Raw genomic sequence first — 18,095 nt, 5'->3', positions numbered from 1 at the left:
ATATTCTTCCAGATTTATTTATTAGCACTATTTTCACATTTATTTTATCCACTAATTCATGTTTTACAATACATCCTGTATTTTATATCTAAATTTAGCCTCTCATTCTCATTAGCCTCTCTTTCTTACCGGCCAGTATCAGACAATCGGCCAGTATTAATCGTGAACAATTAAAATATTACATTACAAAATATTCTAAAAATAGTCAATCGACATATTATTAGCTAAATTATTCTAATAAATTATAGTTATACAATGTATAACAAAAAATAACTCTAACAATATAATCAGTTGTTTTAATGTATAATGCCATGAATGGTCGACCGAGTGAAAGTCTGGTATTCGTGTATCACATGTAGGTAGACGTGTTATGCATTTTTTAAGATCTAGATTCAACATGCACCCTACTAGCGCAGGCGAAGGAGCGTTCTTTGCATACTAAGGATATAAGCTAATCTAATATAATTATCAACTCTTTTAGACTTCTAGTAAACAGATATGTCATTAACGCGCAAAAGTGAAGACTAGAAAACGTCCTAATTGTCACGTTTGCCTTTAGTCGTTTTCATCATAATTATGTCAGTAATACCTTATAATACATACATACGTTTTGCGTAATTAAAACATCTAGTTATCCCTTTTACTTATTGTTTTTATCAAGCTATCCTTTTTACTTGTAACGAAATGTAAAGTAAACGTCCCCAGCGCGGCACACTTTTCAACCGACTTCCAAAAGGAGGAGGTTATCAATTCGTCTGTATTTTTTTTTTTTTTTTTTTTTTTTTTTTTTTTTATGTTTGTTACCTCATAACTTTTTACTGGGTGGACCGATTTTGATAATTTTTTTTTTGTTTGAAAGGTAGTGCTTCCCGTGGGGTCCCATTTTTTTTATTTTTTTTTCCGATGATGGAATCCATGTGAAAACGACATAAGTCTTAAATTTGCATTATGTATATGCGCGACAAATAGGTGAATAACTGAAAATCACGTTAACCAATTTTGATAATTCTTTTTTTATTATAAAATATATACTTCAAGGGTAATTTGGTGAAACTTTGGTAAGGTTCTGAGCACAGGATCCATGACAAAGTAACGGAACGGAAGGGAACGGAACAATTCTGAGGAGCACGTTAGCGATACTCGGTCGAATCTTTTATTTATAGGTTATTTGGATATTTGAGTCACCTTCCGTAATGTGGTTATGTTTATGTAATTATCATAGTCGAATATTATAATCAACTAGCTACCCACCCCGGCTTCGCACGGGTGCAATACTGTTACTATAAATATACTACAGAACTTGTTTATTTACGACATCACATCGCAAACTTCTAAAATTATCAGTGTTTCTTTACTATATTGTTCATGTATTATATACACAAACCTTCCCCTTGAATCACACTATCTTTTAAAAAAAACCGCATCAAAATCCGTTGCGTAGATTTAAAGATATAGGGACAGAGAAAGCGACTTTGTTTTATACTATGTAGTGATGGAACTCCTATACGGCTCGCAGTTAGGGTGCGATATGGGGCAGAATTTCTTACTATCTTTAATCAAATTTTGTGTATGTGAAGTGATGTCATATGATGTACGAAATATAGTTGGTCTTTTTCAACGTTTTTTTGCTGAGTTCGATTACAGCTCTTTCGAGGGATCCTTGTAGTTTACGCCGCGTGACGTATTAAATCCACATTTTCGAAAGTCTATTTTTGCTTTATTCGCAAGTTTCCTTTGAAATTGTCCTCGAATTAGTTTCTGACTCATATAAACGGAACGCTTAATCTATCCATATTAAAAAAAAATAGTTAGCCAACATCAGCTTCACTTAAAATCAAAAAATAAATAAAATTTTAACAAAAAGAAAAACCGACTTCAAACGAAACACTATTTTAAAACAAATGAATATGCACGAAAAAGTAATAAAAATAATTGCGTATTCAACATATTTTTTAGAGTCTTCCTAAGTTAAATGAAATGAAAAATATTAGACTACTTAAAAGTCGATTAACGATTATATCATGTAGTTATAATTATTGTTATATTTGGAGTCGGTGTCAGCCAATAAAACCCTGCAGTATATCTATCAAAAAACAATACGAGAATACTTTAAAAAATATGTTTTTTACAAATTACCTTTTACACAATAATATACTGGATCAATCAAGGGGCTCGTATCGCTTCTTTCTTTTGATTGTTGGGGCAAGGGCACCGTGGCTGACACCGGCTCCAAATATACCAATAACTATAACTACATGATATAATCGTTAATCGACTTTTAAGTAGTCTAATATTTTTCATTTCATTTAACTTAGGAAGACTCTAAAAAATATGTTGAATACGCAATTATTTTTATTACTTTTTCGTGCATATTCATTTGTTTTAAAATAGTGTTTCGTTTGAAGTCGGTTTTTCTTTTTGTTAAAATTTTATTTATTTCTGTTGTTTAGTATGGACATAACATATCTGTTTATTAGGATATCATTGCTTAATGTGATATCTTTACTTTAACGCTTTTGTGATATTCAACATAGAGGAAATAATTGAAGTAAATTAAGTGACTTATGTAAATGTTAAATTGGTTCTTAATGAGAAGTAAATCATCGTAATTTATATATGTATTGAGTATGATTATTATAGTTTTTATAAAACTTCTTATTTAACGTAATTAAATATATTTAATTGTTGTATCAGCTGCTTTAAAAACAATGAAATATTTCCTTTGCATAGAAAAAAAATATTTTCTTGACCGTCTGTCGTGTACCTCACAATAAAATCAAAATAAAAAGTTTTTTTTTTAGCTGGTAACATTGACCTTTGTTTACAAAACATAAGCATATAGAAAGAGTAGTCGATAAAAATTTATAATATAAACAAGGATGTGGCATATGACTTGTTTCCGAAGGTCACTCCGTGTCAGATGACCAGTTCACTTACGAGTATGTAGTATAATCACTATATTAGCCATTCTCATTATTACATAGGGACTGCGGAAGTTATTTAAACCGGCGTCGTTTTATATTTAAAAACTCTTTATATACTGTGAAACAGTTATAATTATTTTTATAAAGAAATGTACCTTCGTCAGTAATTCTACCACAAGTTTACCGTTTTATAAGTCTGGTAATGGAAAACTCACAAGGGTCTTAATATCTTCGATGTCATGTTAAGCGGAGCACTGACAGTCCCATTTTTACAGTCGAAATTCATCACTTTCTAAAATTAATTGTAAAAATCTTAAGTATGATCCTCTGTGTATAAGAAAGCTTGGATGACCTAGTTAATGTAAAGCGAGTATAACTTTGATTGACGATTTCGATTTGTAATAGGGTCAAGTGTCATTCTGTTATCAAGCTTCTAATTAGAATATGAAATTCAGCCGTACTGTAAAGTATCCTGTAGTGTCTTAAGAAAATGTGAGGATGTTTTGAGACATCTAAAGTCTCTATAATGTGTTTGTACATGAGTTGGATAACGATCGAATGAAATCTGTTCACGCTGTTGCATTCGGGCTAGTATGATATTATTACATTTATTTGTGCGAGGTCCACTACGCCTCGTATGTGTGTGTCCCTTGCAGTGCGGTTAGGAAAAACAAAGATTTCTCTGTCGTGCCGAGGCCGTAACGTCTGTTTGAAACTTAATATAGGAAAAATAATTAAATACGAGAGGAAGGTTTTTATATATAATACATGAACAATATAGTAAAGAAACACTGATAATTTTAGAAGTTTGCAATGTACATCACATTGCAAACTTCTAAAATTAAATAAACAAATTCTGTAGTATATTTAGTATCAGTATTGCACACGTGCGAAGCCGGAGCGTGTCGGTAGTATATAATATAATAAAATAATTGTGCAACAGCCAACGTGTTAATGCTTGCCTGGATCTTAGAAGTTCGCAATATTACACTTCAGTATTTCCTAAATCACGTAAAGCTGTCTTTAATTGAAAATCTCTCTGGTTGTGTCGGATTGCGGTCTTTCCTGATTCCCTAAAATTCAAGCACTTGTGAGTTCTATCTACTGCACACTTGACTAATCTCCGTTGAGAAAGTCCATCGTGGTGAAAACAGGAGGATACCTATAATTGTCACAATAATTGATGAATGGGAACAATTGCGTTTCAGAGACTGACCCCACAAAACAAATAAATAAACGATTATATTATTAGTCTATTTTATATAATTTACAAGTGTCCAAATTAAAGTAAAAATATATTATAAAGAAATACACTATCCTCTTAAGTTTTTTTTTTTTTTATAAAACGACTCTATTTAAATTAATGTATTGTTATAAAATTTTATTATCACTATATGTTTACAAACTTTATATCCTAAACGTTTAGCTATAATAATCAAACGACCTTCAAATATATATATCTCATTAATTTTATTTTTTAATTTAACTAAAAGTATTCATTGTGTAATAAAAATCGCATTTATGTAGGCTGGAATCGAGACGATTTAATTGAAGCAAAATTCTAGAACCCATCTCGATAATTGAATAAGCACTGCGATGTGTCATTCTTCCTTTCGAATACTCTCGACGCATTCACGCAACCCTTGCTAGATCAGATACTCCCGACCGTTCACAAAGGATTGTTAACATTACACAATAGCTTCTGTATTTATTGATATTCAATTGTTTCGTAACTCCATAAGAAATGTTGCCATTTGAAAAAAAAAATTAGATGATAGGTAAGATAGATAATTTATGGGTAATATATTATAAATTAATATAAAATAAAATTACATAATACATTATAAATTATAATGCAAACGATACTGACTCACGATTTTAATAATAATATGTAAGTATACGCGTTACTTATCACGAGAACCCGGTGTGTTGTATCAAACTGGTTCAATTTCTTATTAATATATTCTCGAGATGATTAAGACCAACCAATTAATAAATAATGCATTCGAAATTAGTTGAATTCAATTCCAAAATCGACTACTACCTAATTAATTTCCAATACTTTTTTTGCATACATTACAAAGACTTAAATATAATCTAAATTTAAAGAGGTTTTAATGTATTATTATATTATATTCTTACCATAATTAATAATTCAAGTTGTGAAAGATAAAATTTGTGCATGCGAGAATATGACAAACAAGCTTGTGAGACAAGAAAATATGAATTTGTTTTAATCGCAGTTTTTTTATTATTATTTGAAAATTGTATTGTAATTAAAGTTGTGGTCACAAGGAATATGATTGTCAGTAATTGCCATACTTAGTAATGGTTCGAAGCCATAAAAAAATAAGAAAAAGTAGTAATGATTTGTCTTAACTGTCAGACTTTTTTGGAAATAAGGAATAAAATACAAAAATAGGAAAAGCGAAAATGGTATCTTTTATGTAAATATACAGAGGTAATGTTATTGATTTTAAAATGGACAAAAAAAATAGCATGTCACAATATTAATTTGACTTATTTATTTAATAATAAAGAACATTTTTAATAGTAATAATTATAACATATAACACTTAATATGTACATAGTTAAAAGCTAAAGCTTTAGCTTCATATGCACAATTATGTAACTTGTTTATTCTTGATAATAACAATAAATTATTTATATGGTAACTTCGATACAATTTTCATGACGTCAAATTACTAGAACGATCATAAAACATTTATAATTTAATTTACAATTATAATAATTTCAATCGTAAATCGTGCATATGGGTTGCATTCAATTAAGATATCCCGCATCACCTGGTATTTAGTAATTGCTTGCAGTGCGAGTACGTATAAGTCAATGTTACGTGCAGAGTGACTAAGTACAGTCTAGTATATTGTATACATAATGTGCCTGTTAACAAGACGCTCGTCGCCTTGATTAGTACTTCCCATTCGCACAGATTCTAGGCCTTTGTGTCGTGTATACCTACCCTCGACTTTTTAAATACAGTGTAGACGTTCTTACCGAAACAGACTCGGCGAGTGATTGTACATCCCAGTATGCTTTCCCTGGTTCGTCCATATTTGTATTAATAACTGATTTCGAATTTTTGAAAATCGAGTGTTACCTAAAACGTTATCTATGTCTTGCTTTATATTTCTGACGTTTCTTATAGTTTTGTAAGCGTGTACTAACGAATTAATATTGATTTATTTTTAGAACTAGTCCTCAAAATATATCCGGAGCATAAACAATAAAAAAAAAATTAAAGTTTTTTTTTGTTCAGGTTGGCGGACGAGCATATGGGGCACCTGATGGTAAGTGGTCACCATCACCCATACACAGTGACGCTGTAAGAAATATTAACTATTCCTTACATCGTCAATGCGTCACCAACCTTGGGAACTAATATATTATGTCCCTTGTGCCTGTAGTTACACTGGCTCACTCACCCTTCAAACCGGTACACAACAATACTGAGTACTGTTATTTGGCGGTAGAATAAGCGGTATAATAATTGACAGTTAATTTTTTTTTCGAAGTATTTCAGAGAATCGTTAAGGTGTATTATGACAAGTAGACATTGATAGGATAATTTCATCATGATCTCAGCTACTTAACCGTGACGCACAATACCGAGCGCGCCGTTCTGTGGAATTAGGACGGGCATGTGACTCCAATTGGTACCCGACTTCTTTTGTGCTGCAATTCCAACTATTACAAATAAAATGGTTTTTCTCTATCCACTTCTAACATTATTTAATTTATTTATTGGAAATGTATTGCAATAAACAAAATACTTATATTAGTTAGTGATTTTAATTTATAAAATTCAAATTGAATACTTTGAAATATACTTTCCACCAACCCGCATTGGAACAGCGTGGTGGAATAGGTTCCAAACCCTCTCCTCAATGGGAGAGGAGGCCTTAGCCCAGCAGTGGGAAATTTTCAGGCTGTTACTTACTTTACTTTTACTTTGAAATACATTTTAAAGATTTCTAAAGCTAATATAACTCGACAATGGAAATGTTATAATTTTTTCCAATGAGGTCAAGTTTTGATATATATTTTTAATTAACTGATATACAAACATATATGTAGATATAAAGTAGAGCTTAATAACGACGATTACCGGCTTTACCGGCTTAGTTAAATAAATGTTTGCAAATATTGTATATAAGCCGTAAAGACATAGATGACTAAAAACGAATCATTTGATAAAGGAATTTACATTTTAATTGAAATGATAACAGGTAGTCTGGCATATCAATATATTCCTTATCACATGTCAATAAGGAATATAAAAATAACACAAAATACAAGTAAAAGTACTTAAATATCACGTTGCTTGTTTTTACACATATTTGTAATGCGTTCCACTAAACGAGTCCAAAGTACCATCTTGAATTGATTAATGACTCTCCGGTTCCTGTGTGGCACAGAAACGATATCGAAGTGCCGCTGTCATCATCCCTATTACCCAATGAAATAGCATGTAATCACAATTACCCGGAAAGTCGGCTAAATTAAACAGGAAACTCGTTGTATTGCGTTATAAGTTTTAAATGCAAGACATTTCATTTACATTTCTAGTCTCACTCGAGAAGTTCAAGTACGAATAAATGCGATTTATCGCTCAACATGTAACAGTCTTACATATTAATATTGGATCTGGCATTCAAAAACATCGATATCAGCTTTGAAATTTATTTGTCTATAAATAGCTCGCGAAAATCAAATAGTATCCCGAATAATATCCCGAATCAAATCAAATGCAAAATATTTTTATCAATTTCCTTACAAGTTATTGATTATCATCAGCATCATTAACCGATTGTTTTTGGATTATAAGTAAAGAGCCTTTATAGTCGATCCCTTAAGTCAAATAACATAATTTTTTTAAATATATGTTTGTCAAATTATATTGCATTCCCAATTATCACAGAAAGTACTGTGCTTAATTGGCGCTAGTATATTATGTGGGCGTGTCTATGCACAGATCACATGTTGTGATTCGGTTTGATGGATGGGGGAGCGTAACAACAGGTACAACGAGCATAACATCTTGGTTCCTAAGGTTAGTGGCACATCGACTATGTAAGGAATAGTTATATGGGCACGATTTTTTTCTTTCTATAGTATGGTTCCATACTTACATCACAGACTACGAAACCGGGCTCACGGGCTCATACACAATTCGTAATCTCCCCTATCGAGGGGTGAATTAAGAAAGTAGCTTATATACTTTTCAGGGATTCAAACGATTTCCATCGGAAATTTCTATTTCATCGGTTCCACGGAGAATAAATAAGAGGCATTTACTTTCGCATATACAATATTGGTATAGATAGAGAAGAACGGTACGCTCAATAGTTAGTGTGTACGCTGCCTTAAACGCTGACATTGAAATATAAGTTTTGACACTAGTAACTATTAACACCAATGATCTAAAGATGCTTCTTTATCTAGTCAACTTGCTGTATCAGATCATTGAGTATTTTTGATCGAGTCCGATCTATAGGTGAAGAAGCTCCTTAGACATAAAATATTTTAAATTTGTGAATCAACTTGAACTTTCTTTTTAAAAAAAAAAGACGTTTTTAAAATACTCCCTAGTTTTAAAAAGTAAATTCCCTTTTTAAATCTTCATTTATCTTCTCAAAAATATAAAAGTTACAACGCAGCCTTAATGACACGCATAATTATTTTTAATCTGTATATGTGTATTTAATTAAGATTTTTGTCATTTGCTTCGCGGAATATCTATTAATTAAATATTTGTGATTGAATGACAATGAATTAGACTTACATGTGTGTAAGCTGACTTATTTTCATTATGTAATACCGCACATATTTACTTTAAAGTTCTAAGAAAAACCTATTTAAAAACATGTAAGATTTACGTCTCCGATCACAGTATTGCAACGGGCTTGTAACCATTAAGGTATTTAAACAATTTGTATAACATATTTGCTGAAGTTAGTTTGTACATTTTATAAGCGCAATTACCTTTTACGCATAATTTTATTCTTTTTTTATCCAATACAACACGTATCATTGCCATTATGAACTCGAAAACAAAATATTGTTTATGGAAAACCTAAAACAATATCACCATCATATATATTTTCGTACGATTCTAAGTAATACGGAACAATTCGAGAAGGTTATAATTATTTAAATAGTGTAAAAATTTAAAACAAAGAATCTTCTGTTTAGAATATCTATTTGTTACGGGCCGCTATTTTTGCGTAATACGATGTGACAAACACATGTGTGTATCATAGGTTGGTGGTTTTATTCGCTTTTGTAACCAAATATGACCTTCGATATTGTTATTTTTCTATACTGTTCATTTACATTGAAATTGATGTACGTTAACCTATATGAATTACAAAATTATAGTTATTTTTCTGCATCACAGAAGACAAGCATTTTTATATTGTTTAAACATACTTATTAAAAGTAATTAGCATTCTTATTTAAAAATGTATGATTTTTTCGTGTACACTGTTAATATATTTGTATAATAAATACATATTTTGATAAGACGTTATCTACTGGATGGGGGTTATTACACAACCAAAAAAATAATTAAAAAGAAGTAACGTCAAAGACAATCTTAAAACGACTCACTGTGTTATGGATATAAGAAAACATAAATAGGTACAAATTATTTGTAATTTTCAGAAAAAGCGTAATTTAAAAATACTTTAAATGTTTTTTTGTTTAAATACTATTAATTTAAGTCTGTTCAATTATAAATTAAAAAATAACAATAAGAAGTAAAAAAGTATGCCTGAATATTATTGTTTTTACTTTTATTATAACTCTTTTGTCCTTCTAGATTAATATAAAAGATTTCGGGTAATTATTTTGAGAGATAGAACGCTGATGTAAGTTACCATCTTTCCCTTATATAATTTCAATGTGTTATAAAATGTTTATAGTACAAAAATGCGAAGCTTAAAGGTTAACGCACCCAGATCCTGGTAATGCAATCTTAGCCAGTTATAAATAAACCAGAGACAAGGGAATTGGATCTAGTTTTTTATTCATTCCTACAAGGAATACGCTTCTTTTGGTCGTTTATTTATAGGAGCCTCATAAATTGTTATGAATTCATTAATTTTATATTGGTATCGAGAAAATAGAAGGTTTAGTAATAACACTATATAATCATATAATAAAACACTAAAAAATCCCTATAGAATGTTTAATTTAAAATATTTGTTTTGTAATATTTTAAACAAAAATTATTAATGTATCCGTTTTTCTTATTTTTATTTTATATGAATTATTTAATTAGATTTCATTCGAAGTCTATATATTGCACTAGTAAAATATACATTTTTTAATATATTCCTCTAATTTGTTAGCCTTTTCCTACTTTTGATGTATTTGCAAGCTTTGCAGTATTTGACAGCGGACTGCCTGTTCTCCTTGAAAATGCCTATGACGGTGCAATGATTCCCGGCTGTGTCGCTTATGTGCTTAACAAAAATACCCTTCGTCGGACACAGTTATCCTTGAGAATATATTTGACTCTTGTGGAGCAAGGCATCATTTTTAAAACGATATAGCAACAAAAAGCTAGTAGAATCGAACAATTATTGAATTAACCGTCATTCTATTATTAGGGAGTTAGAAGCTACACTCTTTTTTAGGAAGTCAGTGGAAAATCAGTGGAAATGGAAAAGCAGATATACTTCAAGTTGCAAAAGTGTATTAAAACTATAAAGATTTTTAGTAGTCATTTAAGGATATCTTGACTAGCGATAAAATTATTACGATTTTTTGTGCGCAATGAATTCTTTCACAGTCTTTCACAGTTCCAAAAATTATCTCTGTTACAATAAAGTTATATTTATATATTCAGCTAAATTTTTTTTTATAAATAACATCAATATTTTTATTTCAACAGTAAATTTAAAATGAATATTGTAGTAGTATGTTAAGATATTCTATTTTATATATGAATTATAAATACCTAACAAAATGTATGTTAAGTAATGCCGAATTAATAGGCATTTAAATGCAGCTCGTTAAGAGAAGCGACATGCAAGTGTGTCATTTCCTAATAAACCATTCTTCTATCGTCAAAATGTCTTGATCGTTTAGTAAATAACACACTTATCTAATAATGATAATACAAAAATCAAATAGCAGGGAAATAATAAAGACATTATATATTCTTTACTATTGAATTAACAAACTATTTTTGACAATAATATTATAGTGTCATTTTAAAAACGCAGGTTTGTCCTCGATATAAATAAAAGGCTTCATTTTAAAAAAATGATACAAGAATAATTCACAATTTGTATTTAAAAGTGCACATAATTCATTTTCAAAAAAGCTATACACAGATTATTCCAAATAATTTATTTATTCTGTTTAATACATGCCAACATTTAACTTGTAAAGAATAAAATTATGATTAAGGGGAAGCAATAACCTTATTTTAGCAACATGGAACATTATCACTGTCAATATGGAGGTTCAATATATTACTACGTCTTTCGAAAAGAAAGTTTTGATTCAATATAACTTAAATATGATATAGTGTGTATTTGTGTGTGTGTGTGTGTGTGTGTTTGTACCTGAAGTTTAAAGACCTTGGAATACTGCTTGTTACAGAGTTAAGCATTGCTTGATTATCGTCTAATAATATAACCGCAAAATTTTACAGAATGCTTTTATTTTTCGATATGGGATCTATTTTAATATTATCTAAAGTATTTAACGATTGTTAAATTCAAATTCAAATCTGCTATTCATCGATTAAAAATCCAGAGTTACCGAATGCGTCAAAAATATCAATTTGGGGCAAATTAATTTTATTAAACACAAATATTATTATATGTTAATGTTCCAAAATTTGTAGTTTTATGATCATTCAAGTTTAATATAGTATATCTCAAAAGAATGTAATGTATGCAACGACTGTCCACTGTTTTTCTCGTTTCCATAATTATGCCATTAACTGTCATGCTAATTAGGGAACGATTGGAAAGCTCGTGGGATTAACTTAGCTGTTCTACTTTTTTTTGTGTAACTTGAATTTAAAATGTGCTTCAGACTTTATCTTTAAAGCCCTGTCGAAACAACTTCGAGATAAATATGTGAATTTAATTAATTAATGATTATTGCATATATTTTTTAACTTTTTAATTTTTTTTTTTTAAAGTCAATGGTTTTCCTTATTTGTGTATTATTACTGAGTGTATTATTATTGATCCTTGAGGTGCGGAGACGAAGCTACAACACGATTGTGTTAATCTAAAGGTTGAGATCGTGATCACACTAATTCGACAGTTTTTATTGCTTTTGATTAGAATAATTTATTATGACACACGCCGCTACCGTAATATAATTAAAAATAATTTTAGTATTATTTAATTCGCAATTATTCAAATTAACGTGTATTTATTAATAAAACATATTTCAATGAAAATAATACACTCAGTTAAGTGTATAATTTTTAATAATTTAATTAGTGATTTATATTATATGTATATAAAATTAAAAATATAAGAGACTTGTAATTTTATGTCTTTTTAATTGGTTAAAAATAAAAAAATATATATTATATACTTTAAAAAATAATTTAGTATCAAAAATGTAATGACGATCCTTTTTACTTAGATTTTAAGTTTTTCAAGTTAAATGGCGTTATTTATATTACCTTGTAAACGTGAGGTCAACAGATGTAAATTGATTTCGTTAATATTTACATGTACAATGAATAACAAATAAAATAATATTCAAGTACTTTATATTTAGGATTTCAAGTTCATAAGGTATTAACAAAAATAGGGTAAAAAAAAATACTTACGCCTCTAGCCGATCCCCGAGCTTGTCGGAGAGGTGGCTGTCTTTGGGTTTCGTAAGATCAGAGTCGTAGAGGTCCCGCTTGTAGCCGCGCCAAAATGTAGGCATCATCCATACGAACCATGTTTTCGAAAATATATTCGCTCTTTTATAATTATTCGTTTTCTTTTCACGATTCTTCGGCGGTATTTTCATAGGATTGTCAGGAGTTTTGTTTCCACTAACCATATTGATTCAAAAAATAGAAGACACAGAACAAATATAAGAAATGAGCGAGGCGAGTCCACGTTAACGTCTTTTTGACGAAATATTAAAATAGTGAAACGATCATATTTCTTGTCAAATAAACTGAATCGCGATACTTGCGCTAGTGCCGGGTGCGCGTGCGCAGAGCGCCTTACAGAGTACGACACCGACCGAACGCTAACCTCCTTCCACTGAGTGGCGGCCGCGAGCTGTTCACGTTTATATGAACCTACAGCACTTGAACGACGTCTTACTCGGCAATGACTCTTGTTTTTCACAGCCTCATTAACACTTAACATCGCTCCGAAGCTTTTGATGATAATGCACATTTTTCCTCCTAGGATCATATCAATTGCGAGAACATTAGAAGTTGGAAAACGAGCTGTTATTTCAGTATAAAGAATGTTATAAAATATTCGAGGTATTTTTGGCAATTTCTAACTACAATTTATTTATTTAAAATAACTTGATGATTCTGTCAATGTCTATTGGCTGATATGGACGTTGACCATCAGATGACCAATCATCTCGTCTGCCTTGTCACAGTTTTTTATAACACGAAGATGGTCAAATAGTAAAAATAGGAATATTTAATTAAATGATAAATAATCGGCATAATGATTTAAGGAATACACTTTATGTTTTAACTTTTCCAAAAAATAATTTCAGTGGTAGATAAGTAGATATTTTTTTTTAATCATAAGCAAAAAATATTGTGATCTTTAAAACATTGAAAGAAATTAAAGCAACAATGCATTTTGGAATTTCAGAACTCCTAAGAAATTTCAAATATGAATTTAAACATTCAGATTAAATAGCATAATTAACTTTTTTTAGTCATGAATAGATCAGTACACTTATTTATGGATGATCAAAGTAAATATTTAACTTTCTTTATTCATGAATGGATTAATACACTATATTGATGGTCAAAGTAAAATCTGCCACCGGTTATAAAATGAAAATACCCAGACCCGAGAAGAAACGGTGTATGAAACGCCCTGTTATTTTAAAGTATGGTATATATTTATACTTTAAAACCGACGCGTGTATCGTGACGGTATACGACGACGTGAGCCTCTCTTATACCGTCAGTCTACTGTTTTGTGTGTGTGTGCGTGATGCGTATACTTAAACATTTCTGTTATATATGTAATATTATTTGTTTTTATAATAAGAAAAAAATATTTATTTAGTAATGGAACACATTTATTTATATTAATGCATATTTATTTATTGGTTTTATTTAATTATTTTAACAATAATTAATTTCGATATTTCACATCTGCCGAGCGTCCCGCGCGACCTCATTTTTTTGTTTAAGTATACTAGCGACCCGCCTCGGCTTCACATGAGAACATTATTTTTTAATATACTTTTTTTAAATTTTTAAAGCTTTTTACGAAAATAACTTGTATTATATTATTAGGATATGTAAATTCTATGTACTATGGTTTGAGGAGTCCCTAATAAGGGTAAGAAAATAGTTTTTGGAAAATTGTCATCATAATTCAGCCATTTTGTACAAATTATTACAAATATACAAACTATTCTCATTACATCTCATACATCTTACAAGAGCGATACTCTTAGTATTAGAGAAAATCATATCAAATTCCATTAAGAATTAAAATGAAGCTTTTGCAAAGGAAAAACGACTTCATATTATACTTACTTTTCATATTTATATAGCCTTATTCTGTTTCTGATTTTTTACTTTATTCGGTAGTATATGTTCGTAGATCAATATAAAGAATATATACATATATACACATATTCATTGTGTTATGTACATGTATTTAAAAAATAATAAAAATAATTTTTCTCACCACGCGTACAATACCTAGATTACAGTTCATCTGCTGCGTCATTTACATAAATATCAAGAAAATATTTTTATCATAAATGTCTAGACAGATTAAAAAAAAAACAACTTAAATATATGTATATATAAATATATCATGAAAAAGATCTTTTCATATATTACATATTTTACGTGTAAACTTATCACTTTTATGTAAATCATCATAAATATTGGTATATGTTATCGTTTTATTAAACAGACACCATTACATGTAGTTTTAAACTAAACCAATATATACACAATACTTAATTGTAATTAAAGACTATTATTATACCGCTGTCGCGTCTCTTTTGTTTTTGTATATAAAGTAGAATAATGGTATAAGACGGTCCCTGTCCCACGGATGCATTGAGGCAACGGAGTCGACTGACAACATTTACAAATAATTATATGTTGATATTTATGAAGGTGAATTTACGGTGAGGTACGGGTAACGTATTATATTATAATGTAAATGCTAATATCTAGTTGAAAGAGTTTACACAGGTTTTGTGTCTGAACTTTCGATAACCGGTCATATCGGATTGCCGTTGGATTACGAGAGTGCCCATGTACACGTGTTGGACTACGATTTATTCTTCGTTGCTGCTTCGTCTTCATACCATATTCTCACTCCTCTCAAGACCAGGCTAAATTAAAACCTAATTTTGGCAACGAACCTCGCTGAGAAATTTAGGGTGACGATTTGGACAGACTGCGTACTTTGAAAAGGTGCCTTAAACCGGTTATTGGACTAATCTTTACGTGTCTCTTCTTAAAATATTATCTTGAGGTCTACACTAAAAGATCTGCGATGACTCAACGCTTGAGAAGCGCTTATGGAGCGGTTATTCTTTTGTTCGGTGTATGTTTTTTTTTGTAGAAAACGATCTATTGAAGGACCGGTCTCTTGCGTATAACATACTCCTGCTAGCTAGCTAGCTAGCTGTCAAAACCTTTGGACCGTTGGATGTTACATACATATTAAGTTGTGATCGCTAAGTAACTTGATTTAAACAAATTGGACCAAAAAGTTTTATTTAAACGTAATTACAAATTAAAATGTGCATTCAATATTATATTGAATTAGTTGAAGTTTCGCGACTGTGTGCAAATGCACTTTTTTTTTTCTTTTTACGAGTCTAAATAAGAGATTCAATGTGGAGCTACTTTGTACAGGATATTTCAATAACACGACAATAATAGATGAATACAATAATTGAATGAATACAGGTTTTTTTACAATGTCACGAATTGTTACGATTTTGTTGACACAAAATACGATAAAATAAACACGTAAAAAATCTCTACATGTAAAGTATCGTTATGTGTCATTTAAATTTAAAAAAGGAAATGTAACTTATAAGAAACATGCGGATTCTGGTACGAAACGAGCAATTATTGTACACAGCAGTGAGTATGAGATATGGAAAAATATGTAAGTAACAAAGTCGATAAGTAGTTACTACATTTTCCGGTCGCCAGCGATTGTTGTATTGAGACGTTATTGTTATATGCAGTGGGGTCATCATACTGAATGGTGACAATGCGTGTACAATGAGCTTTATTGACAATCCACCGGACGACGCCAGTCGGCGTGTCTGATCGTACAGTGTATCAAAATCATATTCTTATATGATTCATGACAGGGATTCTATATAACAGTTTGGAAAATCGAACCTGCCGATAATCTATGGCTACTTCAGAGTTTAATTAGTATTAAATTTTTGATTGAATAGTTTAACCCTTAGTGCTAATATCTGTTATAACAATAAGTTTCTGTATTTTGAGACAATTAAAAGTGCCAAAAAAACATTGATCCAAATAATACACACATTATTGGTAAAAGTATAAGAAACTATATTATGAATATGAAACAATTTATTCAATATCAAATTGTGTTAATAAAGAACGAGCTGCAATCTGCATAGTGAGATACAAATCTGATTGAGATGAGCAGCGTGATAATATAAGATTTATACCTTCCCAAAAGGCAAGGAGGCCCACGACCAGTGTAGGGATATTTAGAAACTTACATGTAATATTAGTGTTAATATGTTTCAATCAATCAAAATGCCATGAGTTGTTATTCACAATTAATAGAATAAATTAATTTTAATAACTCAATTACGACAAAACTTAAATTAAATTTTCGTTGTCAATAAAGAATTTTCGAAGAGCTAAATGTAATTCACATTGTACCTACAGTTTGCATGCGTTATAACTGCACTCCAAAAACCGCAGGTTTTTTATTAAAGTAGGTTTATATTTTAAGAAAGTTAACAAGTACTTTAATAAAATCGTCATTTTCTGTACTTCAAACAATAAACCCACATATTATTATCATAACTTCGACTGATATTAAGCATCTATTGAATTATGTCCTGCTGACCGATTTCGCCGGGCGGCCATTTTCAAGGGAGACTATCTAGCTAGGGAATATTAAAGTGTGTACGGGAACACCGATAAACCCTCATAATCCGATGGAACGGAAAATGCAACACGACCGGATTGAGTTCAGAAACAGCGCCAATAGCTTTACGTGCTTTCCGAGACACGGGACAGTAAATACTGCCAATTTCCGGGTTGGCACTATAAATAGAACTTAATAACTTTTTAATATTAACATGGGGCTCAAACACAAGACCACTAGTTCCACATAATTGTAATGTAGTCACTAGACACTAGTCCAACATTTAGTAATTATCAGTCTATGTTACATTTATATCATAATTATATATTATTTAGTAAACTCATATTTTGTTACTGGATTTGATTTCATAAAAATAAATGAAATCGATTTCAGAACGTCATTCATATGGCTTTAAAAATAATAAAAAAAAAATTCCCGCGGAAAATTAGAAATAAAAAAGACTTTCGTTTATATAACTAAAAGTGAATAGGAGATTTTTGTCAGTTGGGTTTTATTTTAACTCCAGGACTATAATATTTGTAGGGGTAATAAAATAAATAAAAAGTATTCTGTGACTGTATTTATGACGATGTAGACTTATGTTCAGGCGAAGTCATTAATGGTCTGCCCCTGTGCTTAATATATCATATCGGTTTGGAAAAATCCCCGTATACTCTCACTCTCAAATAACGGATCGGCCGGTGAACAATTCTGTCCTAAATAATTTCCTTAATCTAACATGTGGTAACATTAGTGATTGAGGTGTCGTTTATTATACAAACGATTTGATGGTTCATCTCATTAGTAGGAAAACGATTAGGGCACGTGCTTCGTTAAC

The 18,095-nt window shown here is 30.4% G+C and overlaps 1 protein-coding gene across 2 annotated transcripts in view; it reads right to left on the bottom strand.

Annotated features, from left to right (window-relative positions):
* Positions 1 to 13,210, bottom strand: part of LOC124541565 (ATP-binding cassette subfamily C member 4-like) — a 31,690-nt gene extending 18,480 nt beyond the window's left edge. For both annotated transcript variants that reach the window (XM_047119485.1, XM_047119490.1), the window contains exon 1: positions 12,760 to 13,210. In XM_047119485.1, the coding sequence (XP_046975441.1) occupies positions 12,760 to 12,983 (224 nt within the window). In that variant the 5' untranslated portion in view covers positions 12,984 to 13,210. The remainder of the gene's footprint in view (positions 1 to 12,759) is intronic.
* Positions 13,211 to 18,095: the final 4,885 nt, after the last annotated feature.

This window comes from Vanessa cardui, chromosome 2 (assembly GCF_905220365.1).
Source record: "Vanessa cardui chromosome 2, ilVanCard2.1, whole genome shotgun sequence".
Taxonomy (NCBI): domain Eukaryota; kingdom Metazoa; phylum Arthropoda; class Insecta; order Lepidoptera; family Nymphalidae; genus Vanessa; species Vanessa cardui.
The sequence above is the reverse complement of the archived record's forward strand: the minus strand, read 5'-3'. Positions and strand labels throughout refer to the sequence as shown.